The 18446-nt window shown below is 40.2% G+C and overlaps 2 protein-coding genes across 2 annotated transcripts in view; one reads left to right on the forward strand and one right to left on the reverse strand.

Moving 5' to 3' along the window:
• Positions 1-18446, reverse strand: part of LOC126197817 (uncharacterized) — a 195936-nt gene that overhangs the window by 98449 nt on the left and 79041 nt on the right. The window lies entirely within an intron of this gene.
• On the forward strand, positions 12636-14955 carry LOC126260212 (fizzy-related protein homolog). The gene is made up of 2 exons (XM_049957512.1): positions 12636-12888; positions 13033-14955. Exon 2 carries the CDS (start codon positions 13099-13101, stop codon positions 14620-14622), a length of 1524 nt encoding a protein of 507 aa, XP_049813469.1. The 5' UTR covers positions 12636-12888; positions 13033-13098; the 3' UTR covers positions 14623-14955.

An 18446-nucleotide genomic window follows, 5' to 3' on the forward strand; every position in this document is an offset into this window, starting at 1 on the left:
TAACCATCCCTTTCTTTTCCTGGTGCTAGAATAAAGACGCCGTTTCTCGTTACCTGTAACGATACAAGATAGGAATGGTTAATGTTGTTCTCTAGCCAGTTGATGACGAGCAAGCAGTGGAGCACATATTGCCATCGGCAGATTTTTGTGATTTTGGCTTAGAACGTGCATTACCCATACTCTCGATTTTTTAACCTTCTCTATTGCCTGCAAATGTCGCTCGATGGTGGAATGATTACAGATCATCACAGTTGCCAGTTCTCGAACACACCGACATGGATCGTTGTAGATTAAAGTGTTTAAACTATCTTCACCAAAACCCGAAAAACTTCCTGAACTTGTCAAAACGATCCACCTTAAAACGAGAAAACCATTTTCTTGCCGTTCTCTGTCCAATGGCATCATTCCCGTACACGGCGCAAATGTTTCTCGCTGCCTCCGCTGCTGTTACCCCTCTATTGAACTCAGCCAGAAGAATATGTCGGAAATGTTCCGACTTCTCCACTTGGCACTCCATTTCTAGCGTCCTCAACTCCATTCCAAATAACTTAAACTCAAATAGCAGTAGGGAACTATAAATAAAAAATGACATTCGATAAGTAAAGCTATAGCAAGAGGAATACCAGCATGCAAAACAAAAAGGCTACGTACTTATGCACCACACTAATACAATGTCATCGACGAACTTCAAAGTTTTTTCAAAGGAGACGAGATACCGGCAGAAGTGAAGCTGCGAGGACTGGACGTGAGTCATGCTTGGGTAGCTCAGATGATGCCGGCACAGTAGCTCAGTGTGTTCGGTTAGAGCGTTAGTTGCCCACTGGAGAAAAGAACTGAGTTACTGGATCAACGATAAACTTGAACAAGTGTCATAGGACGCGGGCCCCTAACAAATACAACGATCAGTTACGAACCATATGAGATTTAAAAAAAAAAGATAGTAGAGCACTTGTCCGCGGAAGGCAAAGGTCCCCAGTTCAAGTCTCGGTCCGGCATACAGTTTTAATCTGACAGGAAGTTTCACATCAACGCACACTCCGCTGCAGAGTGAAAATCTCATTCTTCAAAGTTTTTATTTCTTCTCCACGAACTTGAACTCCCTTTCCAAATTTCTCCTTGGTTTCCTTTACTGTTTTTACAGTGTGCAGACTGAATAACATCGGGGACAGGCTAAAATTGTACGCCTATGTCATTCTCTTTTCCGCTACTGCTTCCGTTTCATATCCTTCGACTAACATAACTGCAATCGGGTTTCTGTAAAAGTTTTATTAATCTTTCGCCGCCTGTATCTTATCCCTGCAGGGTGTATTCCTTATACATGGCATCATTCGTCTATTTCTCATACGCCCACACAAATTTCAGTACATTACGTGCCACCTTCAATAGTTGGCAAAAAAAATTAACTTTCCGTCGTCGGCAGTGTAGCGAAATATATAATTTTATAGCTAATCACGTTATTTTTGTTTCTGCTTCTTTTTGTTGTTGTCTTCAGTACGAAGAATGCTGTGAGGAAGCTTTTCAATACTTGTCTATCCTCTCTTCATTTCTGCTTAATTGCTACAATCTACATCAGTTCAGTCCTGCTTACTGTATTCAAGTCTTGATCTCGCTCTACAATTTTTACCCTCCACACTTCCCTCCATTACCAAGTTAACTACTCCTTGGTGCATAGTATGTTTCCTGTCAACTTACACCTTCGTTTATTTGTGTTATTGAACTCCTTTCTCCACGATTCGAACCGGTATCTCGTCATAAGCTATCGAATGTACCCAATTAATCTTCAGCATTCTTTTGTAACATCACATGTTATAAGCTTCTATTCACTTTTTTCTGTACAGCTTATTGCCCCTTTAACATTTCTTGTTTTTTTGTTTTTCAGAAAAGCCTTTCTTATCCTTGTTGAGCCGCAAGTTATGCAATCTTTACTTCTTCTGCTGTCGACCATTTCGCTACCCAAACTGCAAACTTCTTCTACTATTTTTGGCTTCTCAATTCCTAATTTAATCTTATTCGGCTACGCTCCATTCTCCTTACTTTACTTTTACTATGAATCGACGAATAGATTTTTTTTTTTTTTATTTTACTTTTAGCGATATTCATCTTATAAACTCGGCTCAGGACACAATTAGTTTCCGCTCAAATTCCAAGTACTTTGCCGTCTCTGAAAGAGTTACTTGAGCAAACACAGTGTATGAGTGTTAAGAAATCGTGTTTGCTAAACGCAGAACTGTATCCGACAATTATACATTTGAAAGCAAAGTGGACAAAACGGGAGTTTGAGCAACAAGATGAATTAAGACAAAGAGAAAATTTCTTGGTTTTGGCAACAGGGAAGGCACTGATATCATTAATTTTTTATGTAGCATATGCTTAGGAATAATGTAAGTCAGGTGACAAGGTCATTAGAGGAAGAATTTTGTTCATTTGAAGTTTTAAAATTGTGGTGTTGTGTTGAGTTGCATTCAAATTTGTAAACTGGAGTAGCCTCTCGTGATTTTTTTTGTTTTTTGACCATTTACCGCTTCAGAAAATTCATACGAAACTTACCGACTGTTATATCTTCTACTTTATTGTCAAAAGTTAAAAATTTGGCGCCTAAATTGAAACGTAGCCATACATCATTTGAAAATGATCCACCAAAGAACATACTAAAAGTATAACGACATATGAGAATGAGCGCAAAATGTTAATGGAATAATGGAGATTAAAGGTATATGGAATAGTTGACGTCTTAAGGGAGCACCCGTGCGGAATGTTTTAAAGGGTAGGGACATTTTACATGGGTCTGCCTGGATTTGTGAGAATGCTTCAACAAATTTCTCGGCAATATTTAAAGCTGATTAGAGAATTCAATCGATTTTCTGTGCTGAAGTGTCACTGTAGGTTAACGTGAGGCGTATCTCTTGACGCCAGAAAATAATCAACAATCGAAGTATTGGTTGGAAGCAAGTGAGTGCACAAAATAGAACGGAATCGACTTCGTCTGCCGAAAAGATTATGATCGATGTTTTCTTGGATGTACAAACATGATTCTTCTTGTTAATCAGCTTGCAAAACGTAAAACAATATCAGGTGCAAACGATGCAAGTCTTCTGGGCGATTCTAGGCGCTTCAATCCGGAACCGCGCTGCTGCTGCGGTCGCGGGTTCGAATCCTGCCTCGGGCATGGATGTGTGTGACGTCCTTAGGTTAGTTAGGTTCAAGTAGTTCTAAGTTCTACGGGGCTGATGACCCCAGATGTTAAGTCCCATAGTGCTTAGAGCCATTTTTTTTTCTTCTCGGAGAAATACGATGGGGAGTCAAAAATTTTGAATTATCACCTCGAAAAAATCAAGCTTCGACCACGTACTTGGTGCGCGTTCTTCTACACGTATTCTCTCTTCAATAGGAAGCACTGCACCATCATATGATACAGGCAAGGCGACGCAGACTCTTCCATTGTGGGCAGTACAAGTCTGAATGACGAAGAAGGACGTGGCAGAGCTATCTCTGAGAAGAACAGATTATTGCAGGAGAAGTGGAGGCCCTGCTGTTGGAAGACCGGCATATCACAATCGAGGTGAAACTGGAAATCACTCATGGACCAGTTTTCAGCATCTTGCACGCCGGGCTCTGCAACTACTCACGTACGTTCAAAGGCCCATCGGGACGAAGACAGTAGCAGAAATGTTGCAGCCGCACCAGACCATTCCAGGGGACATCCTTAAGCCCGTTTCACACGACTTTCTGGTCAAATACGACTACTCAAAGTGTGTGCGCCATTTGTGCCTGCGTGGAAATCAGCAACAAATCACCACGCGAGTGTGTGCAGGGCGTCAACGATCTTTAGATATTGCCGAGTGTGGAGCTCTACACTTCCGATTATACTGCGCACTGCGCATGCGCAGAAACAGGAACTTTGGCGGCTTCTGCTACAATCGAAAGTTAACCTATTCTGGCCGAACTCACGGTGTTCTAGAAATGCATTTTTGTTCTCTTAAAACAGGGCCGCGGGCGGACCAAGACCCGGCGTGTAAGCCGGCCGAAGTGGCCGTGCGGTTCTGGGCGCTGCAGTCTGGAACCGCGAGACCGCTACGGTAGCAGGTTCGAATCCTGCCTCGGGCATGGATGTGTGTGATGTCCTTAGGTTAGTTAGGTTTAAGTAGTTCTAAGTTCTAGGGGGCTGATGACCACAGAAGTTGAGTCCCATAGTGCTCAGAGCCATTTGAACCCGGCGTGTAATTCAGCTTTGCTCGGTCAAATATGGTTCAAATGGCTCTGAGCACTATAGGACTTAACATCTGAGGTCATCAGTCCCCTAGAACTTAGAACTACTTAAACCTAACTAAGGCTCTGAGCACTATAGGACTTAATATCTGAGGTCATCAGTCCCCTAGAACTTAGAACTTCTTAAACCTAACTAAGGCCGGTATTACACTATCAAATTTCTTTGTCCAATATGTTTGTCCAATATCTTTGTCAAAGATATTTGATGGTGTAATAGGGACTTTATCAAATGTCGTCCAATATTTGATCAAATCTAGGGCCTTGCTGTAGATTTGATCAAAGAAATCGCTAACTGCAATGTGACATGTTACGACATGGAGCGCTAGCATCGCTGCAGCGTTCTGTCGTCTGTAGTGTTTTTATAAACATTACGGTAAATACAATTGGTGTGTGCCGAAAACTACAAAATTAATAGAGATGTATGAAGCTGATGAGGCGCTTTACAACGTGAGGCACCCTGAATACAAAAATAGATTAAGAAGATTGGAGACCTGACCTGACCTAACCTAACCTACCATAACATAACCCTCTTCTGCAGCAAGGAATCGGAGTGTTACAGTGAGTCTGTCTTCTGAAGATGTAGCAGTTCTTAAGTGAATATTGTGCTTTGTGATATGAGGATACACTTCACTGAGCACATACAGAAATGTTTGCTCATCCATTCTTAAGTAATTGATGTACGACTTGACGTCTTCCACTGTAAGCTCACGTAACAAGTTTTGCTGAATGCTTTTATAGTGTCGTCGTAAAACCCACGGCTTCACCCAGATTAGATTAGTTTTTCGTTCCATTGACTTGAAGATTTACCCCAAAATATTATCCCATATGACATTATGAAATGAAAGTAGGCAAAGTATGCAAGCTTTTTCATTTTTATGTTGCCTATGTCTGCTAACATTCGAATTGCAAATACAGATTTGTTAAGGCGTTTCTGCGGTTCTGTGGTGTGCTCCTCCCAACCGAATTTATTATCAAGTTGTAATCCCAGGAATTTAAGACTGTCAACCTCGTATGTATGGTTCCTTTTTTTCCCCCACTTCTTTTCCGCGTGTGCACACAATGCAATTGCGGTACGTGTAACTGCTGCGGTTAATAACAAGTTGTTATCAGCCATCTTTGATCAAATCTTTGACAAAGAAATTTCATAGTGTAATACCGGCCTAACCTAAGGACATCACACACATCCATGCCCGAGGCAGGATTCGAACCTGCGACCGTAGCAGTCGCGCGGTTCCGGACTGAAGCCACCGCGGCCGGCTTTACTCAGTACTTCACAGGTGTACCCGGAACAGCGCGACATTCCATTTAGCGTCGTGCTGCGGCATTTGACGATACGGACAACGCATACAAGTTCTGCAGATTAGTGGTGTCAGCGCTGTTTACCCTTCGTTATCTGTTCGTGGTACGAATGACGGTCACAGGTCCTGTGGCCGTTTGCACAAAAAGAGACAGCTAGTGATCTATCGTCACAATCCTTTACAATAAATGGGAATGACAGAAGAGAGGGAAAAGAATTCTCAATTCGCGTAAGCGACGGGTACTGCTTATTTGCTACGAAACGACATTATAGTACCATGCAGAAAGACTTGAAACTTTTAAATGACAATGATAGAGCAAAAAATTACAACATTCTACAAACGAGATTCATTGTTCTGCACATCGAGGAGCACTTTGTGCTAAAGTTTCAGGTGTGGAGTATTTGAAGAAATTGTTCTGAACATCAAGAAGGACTTTGTGCTAAATTTGCAGGTATGGAGCATTGAAAAAATCGATGGTGCAAATAGTAAAATTTCTGAAGTCGCAACCTTTGTTCCATTTACAGCTGCAACCATTTTTAATGGAAATGAATGACGAGTTTAAAGATTTCATATATTACGTTGGTTAAGTGAAGGTGCATGCCTGGAACGGTTTTCGATTTAAATCTCGCTACTGTTGAATTTGTGAAGGAAAACGGAGCGCAGGAACGAAAATTAGAACATCCGGAATGGATTGCAGACTTCGCATTTTGAGTGGACTTGATTGCACACTGCTCACCGTAAGACACTGCAAGGTAACTTCTTTCTGGTTTGATGGAGAGGTATTTGAAAAGATAATATGATGGAGACAATCCAGTTCCCTTAGTTTACTGGCGTTAAAGAAAACGTATTTGTTGTGGTCTTGCAAGAATTACAACGATGCTTTTATAAAGGTTTTGAGGACACTGTCAGTTTTACACCTGGTTTCGAGCTGTTTTCGAGACTGTTTGCCGTTTCAGTTGAAAGCGCCCCTGTGCATGTGCAGATGTAACTAATTGGCCTGAAAAGTAAAACCAGTTTTCGTTACGAATCTTTTTACGTTAGAACGGTCCAGAATATCTACATTGCTTCTCTCAGGTAGATTTCCAAGTCTCCAAAATGAGGTTTCAAAAGTGCTAGAGTATTTCGATGAGCATATTTCTGTGAAAGACCATTTTTCGATTATGAAACTAAATAAGTCGCAATTACATGGCAATTTCAGAGCGAAACTCTGTGAAATTGTCTGCTTCCGTCCGTATGTCGACAGTTTGGACCAGACAAAAATTAAACTGTCTCTTCAGTACACCAAAAATAATTAGTACTGAACACTAATTTTGCTTGTGATCTGTGTTGTTGAGAAATGTGAAATATGGACCACGTCGTATGCAGTCCGACTGTATTGCCATTTAAATGCGGCCTGTTCACTGACTACCCCTCTTCCCCTTCTCGGCGTGGCGGTGGGGGAAATGTGAAACGAGGTTGAGCGCTTTGGCACACGCGACCGGTCATGATCCATGAGCCGAAATCCTGGCCACCCCTGTCTTACAAGATAGACGAAATACCTGAAAGCATGACGGAATTTACGTTCTACAGAGAAAAAATAATGGATAAACGAGAACCTAAATTGATAAATTTGCCTAAATGTAAGTTATTTGAACAGAGACAAAGAATTATTTGATGAGAAAGGTAATTTTCGATGGTTTTGGGACTTTGCAAGAAAACGAGTCACAAAGGAGAAAGCAAGAAGGCGCTATTTACTGCGTTCTAGATATTTTTTTAATTTGTTTGAGTATATATACATATTATCCAACAAATAAACGTCTATGTTGCAAAATATTTAGATGAAACTTTTCATAGTCTTTCAATTCTCTGGAGCTTAAAGAATTTACCATGCGAACTGTGGCAAGAATGTTCACTATGAATTCTCCTTTGGTCACCAATAAAGTCTATTATTCTTGCTTGTTCCTGCATTTTGTACTATATTTCGCTTTTTTCGTAAAAAGGATAGTCCCTCAAAACCACACTTTCATAATTCAGATCCCAAATTGCACAGCAGACAGCTCTCATATTACACACAATTTTTGCGCCAAAGTGTAAACTGAAATGACCACTTGAAACAGATGGTATTCAGTATAGGAATAAAACGCCAATGACGCTGCAGTTCACTCACTTTCTTGAGTAATCATTTGAGACAAGAGAGACGATCGTGTAAAAGGAGCTTGAGCCGCCTCACCATCTCAGACGAGTACTGAGTGTATCACTGTGACCCCTCCCACGCCCGGGTTCCCGGGTTCGATTCCCGGAGGGGTCAGTGATTTTCTCTGCCTCGTGATGGCTGGGTGTTGTGTGATGTCCTTAGGTTAGTTAGGTTTAAGTAGTTCTAAGTTCTAGGGGACTGATGACCATATATGTTAAGTCCCATAGTGCTCAGAGCCATTTGAACCATTTGCACTGTGACCCCACGAAGCTGATTTGTCAAATAGGCAATGTGCAAGCAGGTGGTGGCTCCATAATGGTGCAGGCTATGTTTGCATGGGACTGCCGTGGTATGGTGCTAAGAGATTATGCTTGTAAGGAGGGAAACCGTCACAAGAGCGTGCTACCGAAACCTCTTGACGAGAGAACGAGACACTGTCAAGGCGAAGAGCCGCCAGAAGCTGTCCGAAGGGGTGCTTTTGCTCCACAACAACGCCCCAGCTCTTTCTGCTTAGTTTACAGTCACATATGCTGCTTCTTTGGGTTATCGAATCGGCCACACCACCGTATTCTTCTGACATGACATCCAGTGACTTGTTCCTCTTTCCACTGAGTGGCAGACATTTCCAGAACGACAACGAGGTGATTTTCAAGGTGGATCATTTCCTAAACAGGCAAAATGCAGCGGTAGTTAAAACACTATAACTTACCCTCACGGTTCTAAGCGCTTGGGTCTGGAACCGCGTGACCGCTACGGTCGCAGGTTCGAATCCTGCCTCGGGCATGGATGTGTGTGATTTCCTTAGGTTAGTTAGGTTTAAGTAGTTCTAAGTTCTAGGGGACTGATGACCACAGATGTTAAGTGCCATAGTTCACAGAGCCATTTGAACTTCCCCTCATAGTCCTTTAAAATGGAGTTATAGCTCGGAAACGTCTTGTAATCAAACAGGAAAATATGCTCATGGACAGCTGATGAAAAAATATGTTTCAATAATGTACTCGTATGACCAACGTCTGGGGGCGTTTTAGACACCTTTCATAATCGTGCTTTTTTAGTGACATATACTCTCATGTAATACGTTGGACAAAATGTTCTGGGTCTAAAAATGTGCTACGTCTTCCATAATTTTATTTTATATCTAATAAACCACATAATCTTCCATTGCCAGATGATTAATAAGCTCGCTGCGGAGATTTTTAACCTTCGCGGACCTATGATAATATTTAAATCTCAGATTAAACCAACAATATCACACGTTTGTAAGGGTTAAATACTGCCACATTGAGGTTAATGTGCTTCCTATATACAATATCTGGTCAAAAGAATCCGGACACCTTTTGGTAGATATTAACATGGGTTGTGTTCACTCTTCCTCTTATGATTGCTTCAGATCTACTGGGGACATTTTCAACGAGATGTTCGAATATCTATGGAGGAATGATAGACCATTGTTCATCAAGAGCCAAAACCACAGAAGGTAGTGAATTTGGACGCTGGGGTCTGGAGCGAAGTCGACATTCTGGCTCATCCCAAAGGCGTTCCATTGGGTCCATGTCGAGTCTCTGGACGGGCCAGTCCATTTCAGGAACGTTGTTGTCCACAAGCTATACTGAGATCATGAAAGTCTTGGGACAGCGATACACACACATACAGATGGCGGTAGTACCGCGTACACGAAGTATAAAAGCACAGTCCATTGGCGGAGCTGTCATTTGAACTCAGGTGATACACGTGAGAAGGTCCGATGTGATACGATCGCACGACGGCAATTAAGAGACTATGAGCGCGGAAATCGTTAGGCAATTCAGTATTCCAAGATCCACAGTGTCAGGAGGACGCCGAGAATACCAAATTTCAGGCATTACCTCTCACCACGGACAACGCAGTCGCCGACAGCCTTCACTTGACGACCGACAGCAGCGGCGTTTGCGTAGAGTTCTCAGTGCTAACAGACTAGCAACACTGCGTGAAATAACCGTAAAAATCAGTGTGGGACGTACGACGAAACTATCCGTTAGGAAAAGCCTTTGCTAACAGCACATCAGCGCCTCTCCTGGGCTCGTGACCTTATCGTTTGGACCCCAGACAATTGGAAAACGGTGGCCTGGTCAGATGAGTCCCGACTTCAGTTGGTAAGAGCTGATGGTAGGGTTCGAACGTGGCGCAGACCCCACGAAGATGAGTCCCGACTTCAGTTGGTAAGAGCTGATGGTAGTGTTCGAACGTGGCGCAGACCCCACGAAGCTATGGACCTAAGTTGTCAAAAAGGTACTGTGCGCGCTGGTAGCGACTCTATAATGGTGTGGACTGTGTTCACAAGGAATGGACTGCGCCTAACAGGAGGTATCCCATGATTTTTTCCGACTCATTGTATATCCGTTAAAGTTAATGGGCCACAAAGGTTTCTGTTCTGTTTCAAAACCGGTTAGAAGTTCCCAGCTGGTTGCCATGTGAAATGTTATTTCGTTTTAGGTAGCTCATTTTATTTTGACCTTAAGTACGCCTGGAACTCTACTAACAAAATATTGTTGAGTTCCATAGAATGTATCGGTGTAGTCTGTGCTCTTCACCAATCACTGAGAAAAATTTTCAGTCAAGGAATCTGCGGTAAATTAGGGGAAATAATGGAACTGATTACTGTACGGTTCAACGTGGAATATGACAGTAACTCCGTTGCACCCCGTGGTATTGTTGAGTATGGCGATTTCAATTGCATTTTGCCATTGTACAGCAGTCAACTGAAGAGTGAGTATCTTTCGTATATGAAGATTTGAAGACAGAATCCATCATTTCGCTTTCGTTTTGCTACTGTCTACCTCGGTTCTGTTCTCATCAGCAAGTGTATGAGCACAAATTCTTGTGCAACTGACAGCAGTAACACATCAACTTATTGGGATTCCTTGAGAGCTTTACCAGTAACTTTTCACTACGGTACCTGTTGTACGGTTCACTTGGTAGCCAAGTGTGTTTAAGTTATCTTATGCGCTTCGGCCTTTTGCGTGCAGACAATTCCTGCAACATTATGTTCCCCTTAGTTTTAAAAATGTAAGGGAAGTGAGTTCGGTAGCGTCTAGTTCCTCGTCTTATTCCATTTGACATTTATTACGAAAATACTAGGCCAATAATGATATAACGTCTTGGCACTAATAGAGAACATAACACGACTATGTCTGTGTGCGAACATATTACTGCACGTAAAACGATTTAGACATAAAAATAAAAAGTATAGTTATCTAGCGGTATTAAAATTCTAATATAAATTCGTACATCCGATGATTCTTACGCCTTACGTTTTCTGCAGAACTCAATGACACTTATTGAAACGTACGTATTGCTTACAGATCAGTAGTCATCATTCTTCCCATCTCAGTCGTCGCCATCCTCTTCATCGGAGTCACCATCATCAGCTTGAGCAGACATATTATGAAAAACTACATGAACGATTATTTCTTATTGTGTCTCAACTCTCACCGGCATAAAACCAATTGTCATTACAACGGATTTCCTACGTCGCGAGTCCAAGGAGTCATGAGGAAAATCATGCTTTGCCGGCCGAAAGTGGCCGCGCGATTCTGGCGCTGCAGTCTGGAACCGCGAGACCGCTACGGTCGCAGGTTCGAATCCTGCCTCGGGCATGGATGTGTGTGATGTCCTTAGGTTAGTTAGGTTTAACTAGTTCTAAGTTCTAGGGGACTAATAACCTCAGCAGTTGAGTCCCATAGTGCTCAGAGCCATTTGAACCATTTTTGAAAATCATGCTTTGCCATAAGACCACAACTAGCTATGGTATTAGCGATTAAAGCGTAAGTTTTCCAAATCTAATCCCGAGCTTGACAAAAATAAATGATCGACACTTTCAAACACATTAACCAATTGACAACCTCATAAGCAGTGTGCAAAAGTGCCACTCCTCAAGACGTAATATAAATTTTGCAGAGTTATACCTTTGCTTGATATAACGAGTAATCCACAGTTCACAATTTGAATTCACCCTACAAACTCTGTGGGAAGACGTACATTTACAAACTCTGTAGGAAGACCTACATTTTAAAGATGGAGTTCGAAATACGTTGCGACTTCGGGTGTTTTAATTTTTATTTACATTGACTGGTATTTTGCACATACATGACATTACAATTTGAAAGTTGGCTAAAGAACAAGAAAAGTAATGTGAGACCGTTGTTGAACTGAACACTGAATCTTAGTTATTGTTCAAAACATGTAAATAATATTAAAAAGTATTCCTAAAACAATCCAGTCATTTTTTCAGTTAAACTTATGCACTGCAACTGCCAAAAATAGCTCCTCATCTTAAATTTGCATATTTTGATGATACTCCTACGAAATTTTACATAGCGCGCAGACTAATTTGATAGCAGCTAAAATGGGTTACGGGAAGGCGTCTATTAGACAGTGAGTTCCGATATTGGAAAAACTCAAGTCGTTGTTAAGTTGGAAAAATGAATCATATCGCATGGATTTCACTGTACAATGTTGTAACATGTTGCTTTATAACAAAGTATTTCAACTATTAGATGAGTAAGGTAAAACAGACTGGAATACCATTTCAGTGGAAGCATTAGAAGCCTTCTAAGGCGTTTTATTGCTCGCTCCATAACGATACAAAAAGCGGTCATTGTGGTGTTATAATGAACTATACATTTTCTGTTGTACACAATTTCAACTCCAGAGGTGTGAAAAATATAGACCGCTTTCTTAACATCCTCTAAAAGGAGATTAATTCCCGTGAATCGAACGTAAACAACGTAAATGCAGTCACCCATTTGCTAGCGCGCCGCAGGTTCGCAGCTGTGTGTGTGACGCTGTCGTAAAGATAACAACCGCTAGATGGCGATAGCGACGGTCGTACGGCGAAGCGAGCAGCATTTGTTTTGCTTCCTTGTCTGGCAGACGCAGCAGCTGTGCTGCGTGTGTAGTGCATTGGGAACAAGCAGATGTGTGATGTAGATGTGCAGCAGCGTGTCATTCTGTTTGTGTTCTGTGTTCAGGATGCTTGAGGTCTAGAAGAGTCCGAGTTGTGGTATAATAACAGGATAGACGTTCGTCATATATCCTTCACGTTATGAATGTGAATAATTCGCCTGCTGCAGCAGACTACATGAAGCGTGTAATTACCACATCGAATGACAGGTATTGTCGTGTGACTTTTAATTTATTGTAAATTAGTGGTGGTGGTAGTAGTAGTAATAATAGTAATATTATAAGAACAAGAGTAACAATAATCAAAAGAGTTGTGTTGTGCGTTTATTCTATTGCATGATTTTTTTTGTCTAGGCGAACCATCTGACAGAACCAAGACGTCATAAAGGAACGATTTCGTTTTCTGCAAATAAGCCAACAATGTTCAACCACAGCTACGAGAAACGACTCTACTGGGTACCTGATAAGAATCCTGTGTCTCCTTTGAAGTCTTCGAACGCTGTAAATGACTGCAGTAAAGGTGATGCCACAAACTATATAGAGTACGGATTGCAACGCTTTAGATGTGTAAGAGACACTGTTGAAGTGTATTGTGGACCCGACCGATTCATTCCACGCCGCACTAGATCAAGTTGGTACACTAAGTTTCCTATGATCTCAAATAATGAGCGACCAGGATTGTCTTCAAGAAGGAGAAGGACTCGGGAAGCCGGTGAGTCGGCGAGAGATGTGGCGACTTACACTTCTTTGTTAAAAAATGAACTGTTGGGGTGTGATATTGAACGCATTGAAAATCGTTTGGAAGAAAGTGAAAATTTACAACCACTGGATGGTAAAAATCTATTTCAGTATTCATCACCGTGCAAGGAAAGATCTGTGTGTGATGCTTCACGAGTGTCGTCCTATTCTTTATCACCTGTGAGTGCCAAAAGTGAAAAACTTCTTAACTCCCCCAGTAAAATTACTAGAAAAATACCGAAAATTCCATTCAAGATTCTGGATGCACCTGAGTTGCAGGATGACTTTTATTTGAATTTGGTTGACTGGTCATCTCAGAATGTACTTGGTGTTGGTCTTGGCAGCTGTGTATATTTATGGTCTGCAGGTACAGGTCAAGTCACAAGACTTTGTGATCTTTCAGCTGACCAAGACTCTGTGACATCTGTTGCATGGAATGAAAAAGGTAATCTGGTAGCAGTGGGTACTCATCTTGGATACACTCAAGTATGGGATATCAGTGTTAACAAACATATATATAAAACACAGTGGCATTCAGCAAGAGTGGGTTCATTAGCATGGAATGGTGACAGCCTCTCCTCTGGTAGCAGAGATAGGCTTATCTTGCAGCGTGACATACGTACTGCTGGTTCAGTGCCTCAAAGGAGTCTTGTTGCCCATCGGCAGGAAGTTTGTGGTCTGAAATGGTCTCCAGATAATCAGTATCTGGCTTCTGGAGGGAATGACAACCGGTTACATGTATGGAATTTACATTCCTTGTCTCCGTGTCAGACATACACCGAACATAAGGCTGCAGTGAAAGCAATTGCTTGGTCTCCCCACCACCATGGACTACTTGCTAGTGGTGGTGGCACAGCTGACAGATGCATAAGATTTTGGAACACTCTTACTGGACAGCCAATGCAGTCCATAGACACCTCTTCCCAAGTTTGCAACTTGGCATGGTCCAAGCATTCTTCAGAATTTGTCAGCACTCATGGATATTCCCAAAACCAGATACTGGTTTGGAAATATCCTAGCTTGACACAAGTTGCAAAATTAACAGGACATTCATACAGAGTTCTGTATTTGGCCGTGTCACCAGATGGAGAATCGATTGTTACGGGTGCAGGAGATGAAACATTGAGGTTCTGGAATGTGTTCAGTAAGACTCGATCACAAAAGGAGAATAAGTCCGTCCTGAATTTATACGCAAGTATACGATAATGTACAGGAAAAGAGAGAAGCAAACTGTGTTCCCTGGAGAAGAATATGGGACCATGTTAGTTCTAGGAAGAAAATTTTTTTACATGCATATTTGTGTATCTGAAGTTCTTCCCATTAAGTTTTTCGATTAAAACTGTGGGAGAAATGGCTGCTAAATTCCACTGTATGTGTTAACCTACTGATGCTAGTCCTTTAATTCAGTATTTGGTAAATTGAACAGTTAGATTTGTATCATTTTGCTGCTGTACTTTTCCTCTGGTTTTTTATGGGTTTTGTAAGTGTTCCCATTGTTGTGAAATTCCTGTTTTGTTAATTCTTTCAAATAATTATTCATGTTAAAAGTATAATATATTGAATTATTTGCAATAATACTGCCTATGATTGAATACCACACATGTACCTATCCCTTTTGTTGCTTATTGTCTCTAGAAAGGTTGCAGAGGTTGCCTTTCTGCACGGAAAGAAGTTGTACTTAAAATTGGTGTTTTTAAGATTATAGGAGATAAATTCAAGCATCCAATTTAATAGAATACTGTCTCATATTTCACAAGTATATTACACAGTTTTATTTGTTGGTAATAAAACACTGTCTACAGCAGACAGAGAGGGAGCTGTAATTGTGTTAGTGACACAAGCACTATCATCGTTCCCCATTTAGTTAGCTCTGCAATATTATTTAGCCTATTATTATTTTCAATATTTTTCTCAGTGTAGTCTGTTTCCACAATAGAAACTCATTAAAGTTTGTATACAAAATTTACTTTCATATCAGTGTAAATTTGACACATTTTGTAAGAAATTAGGATATGTGAAGCTGTTCCAGTAAAATGTGATGTGTAGGTAATATAATATGGGAAAGTATTTTGCAGTTAGATATGGAGTAGAAATACTGATATTTGAAGTGATGATGTTGCTCTTACATCATCATAGTTTTCAGTACCACCTGAATTTGTTGAATTGTGCAGTAGTTATATAGTGCAGATTCACTGCTAGGATGCTGGAATGTTTTACAACCTCTATTGCTATATGCAGTTGAATTTCTAGTGTTCACCAAAATGAATAATAATGTACCACTACATTATACACTAGAAAAACGATCAGAGAAACTGAAGAAGAAAAAATTGGGTATCTCATGTAATTAAGCTGAAACTTGGAGATATGGGGGAACAGATACAAGAAACTGAGAATAAAGGGTGAAAGAGTGAAAAGGAAAGATACAGGGAATTTATATGAGATCATTGCACTGGTACTTTGTATTACTTATAAGTAGGCATTCTCCTTTCTGTTTTTTGGTGTGTTAGTTATTTTGCTTTTTGTATTTGCAACTTTTTTTCCATACTATCCCTCCATTGCTTAACATATTCATTTGCAAGTTATGTTCGCACTCGGATAACTTATTAAATTACTGTCATACGACCAGACATCAGTATCTAGAAAACGACTATTTAACTGCTCTTTTAACTGCACTTTTCCGAAGTGCCTTTGAATTTATTCTGCCCTATGCCAGATAAGAGTTTAGAGGGTTGCCACAACTTCTGGAAATCAGGGAATTTCAAACATGTCAGGGAAATTTGAAGAAAAAAATTGCAACATCTCGCTGCAAATACACTGTGCAGTGTGGCATTTTATAGTCATTTATAGAGCTAGTAGATTTTGGGATTTCAAGGTAGTTTATATGGTAGAAAGTATGGACAGCAAGAAGAAGAAAATTGTGTCAGTCACTTGCAATTTGTATGCTATGTACTCGAATGTTTCTTCAAAGAAAAATCATGAAATACCTGTAAAATAATAGATGTAACCAACAATAATGAACATAAAAGAACCAACATTTTGTTCTTGGTCACCTACAGTGTTTGTTTACGCAATTCTTCCTCACCTTATACACTTCTTTCAAGAGACCTACTTTTTTCTGAGATTATTTCTGAAATCAATGAAGGAAATCTGTCTTTCAACTCCAAGAAAATGCATGTTTTTGTCACCAAATGTGTTTTGTTTTATTGAAAGAAAAAACACTGGTGGTCTTAATGAAACACATATATCATTTTGCTTATTTTCTCCATCTAAGAACGGTTCATTACAAAAGATGTTGATGTTAGTGCTTAAGATTTTTGCTCATGTCAGGAAATGCCATCTGCTTGCAAGGTTTTTGTAGATATTCCCTCATTTGCACTATTGTTTCTTGCACCATAGTTGTAAAGACAGATTATCAACTTGGGTTTTAACTTACCCTTGACATCTCAAAATTTGTCAGGGAAAAATGCTAAAACTTGTCTGGAAGTCACGGAATTTCACCTGGGGAAAGTTGTGGCTACCATCTTGAGCATTTGTGACCACTTTTAGTTTTGTGAAAAGATTGGGATCCATTCATGAGCAGTGTAATATCCTCGGCAGTTTTGGTATTCCACTGCCCTTATGCAATAGCGTATGAATTTGAGTCCTAGTCCATAACATAAATTTAATGTCTCGTAAATTATCATTGCAGAATATAAGCTACAGTAGAAAAATGGTTAAAAGTTACATAGTGCCCACCCCCGCTTGTGTATGGCAAAATACTTGCCTGCTGTCTTCCCTTACAGTTTTAGTTATTGTAAACAAGAAAACTGATACGTATGTTGTGAACATAGAAATCGACTGTCACCCAAGTCAAGCTCTCCTGGGGGAGGGTAAGGGACCCTACTAAACACTATTTAAAGAATGGCCTCTCATCTTTACCTGTTGTGATATCTTCTTCGCTATCCATATTTATATTTTCTTGGTGTAGTTGGTTTATACGTGAAGAATAAATAAAAGTTCACATTGCAGTTGGGCATGATTATAAATGTATACAATAATAACCTGCCTTTGATATCAGTTTAGTTACAAAGCTATTTAAAAATTGACATTATCAGGCTTTAAGGTTTTTCAATTGCAATAGTATAAGAAATGGTCCTTTAAACACATGCTGTGTCACCCAATTAGAATAATTGTTGAACAAATGAAAACTGATGTGATACTAAATGCAGTTAGATGTTGTGAGTTTCACTGGTAGAAGCAGTACAGTTTTGGTACTGAGGACATATCCAGAATACATAAGTTTGTGCAAAACTGCAGCAACATATAACTCTCTCTCTCTCTCTCTCTCTCTCTCTCTCTCTCTCTCTCTCTCTCTCTCTCTCTCTCTCTCTCTGACTTTGTCACATAAGAAGGCTGTTGACACATACAAACACTTAGTGTTGTTAATTACTAATTTTACCTTTAGTGTCATTGTGGTAGAGTGGCTGAGACATAGGAATTGCATTCAAGTGGCTGGATGTTAAAATCCCTATGCCTTTGATAGGAAGTTAAATCCTAATCTACTTTAGCATTGAAAATAGTGTATGATTCAAAGTGAATTCCTGATAAGACATGTTTATACATTTTTAATAGGGCTGGACTGTGGACATTGTGTAGATTCAAAATACAGAAATTCCAGTATGAATTAATCCAAATTGCATTTAACAGTAGCAATTGTGAATTTATTTAAAATAAGTGTGCTGATACCTTTTCTCTGCATGACTATATAAATTTCCAGAATTAAATGTTGAGAAGGTTACGTTACCTAAAGTCTATTAATTAATTTAGTTCTTTCGACTCAATATTTTGAGTCACGTTTATTGTCAGATGTGAAATAACTAATGTGCAAAACTTTCAGTGTTAATTAACATGTTGACTACCTCACACACGGTGATGGATGTTTCTCTGACAGGCTATGCCACGGCCTCTGTCTGCATGTGGGACATACACTTGGGAAAGTAAGGAACACCACTTGCAGTTAGAACCAAGTAAATGTGCAAAAATATTTACAA

Source organism: Schistocerca nitens, chromosome 1, assembly GCF_023898315.1.
Source record: "Schistocerca nitens isolate TAMUIC-IGC-003100 chromosome 1, iqSchNite1.1, whole genome shotgun sequence".
Lineage (NCBI taxonomy): Eukaryota > Metazoa > Arthropoda > Insecta > Orthoptera > Acrididae > Schistocerca > Schistocerca nitens.

What these genes read in the sequence shown, in the direction of transcription:
- LOC126260212 (XM_049957512.1), top strand. Translation starts at nt 13,099, where the DNA reads ATGTTCAACCACAGCTACGAGAAACGACTCTACTGGGTACCTGATAAG.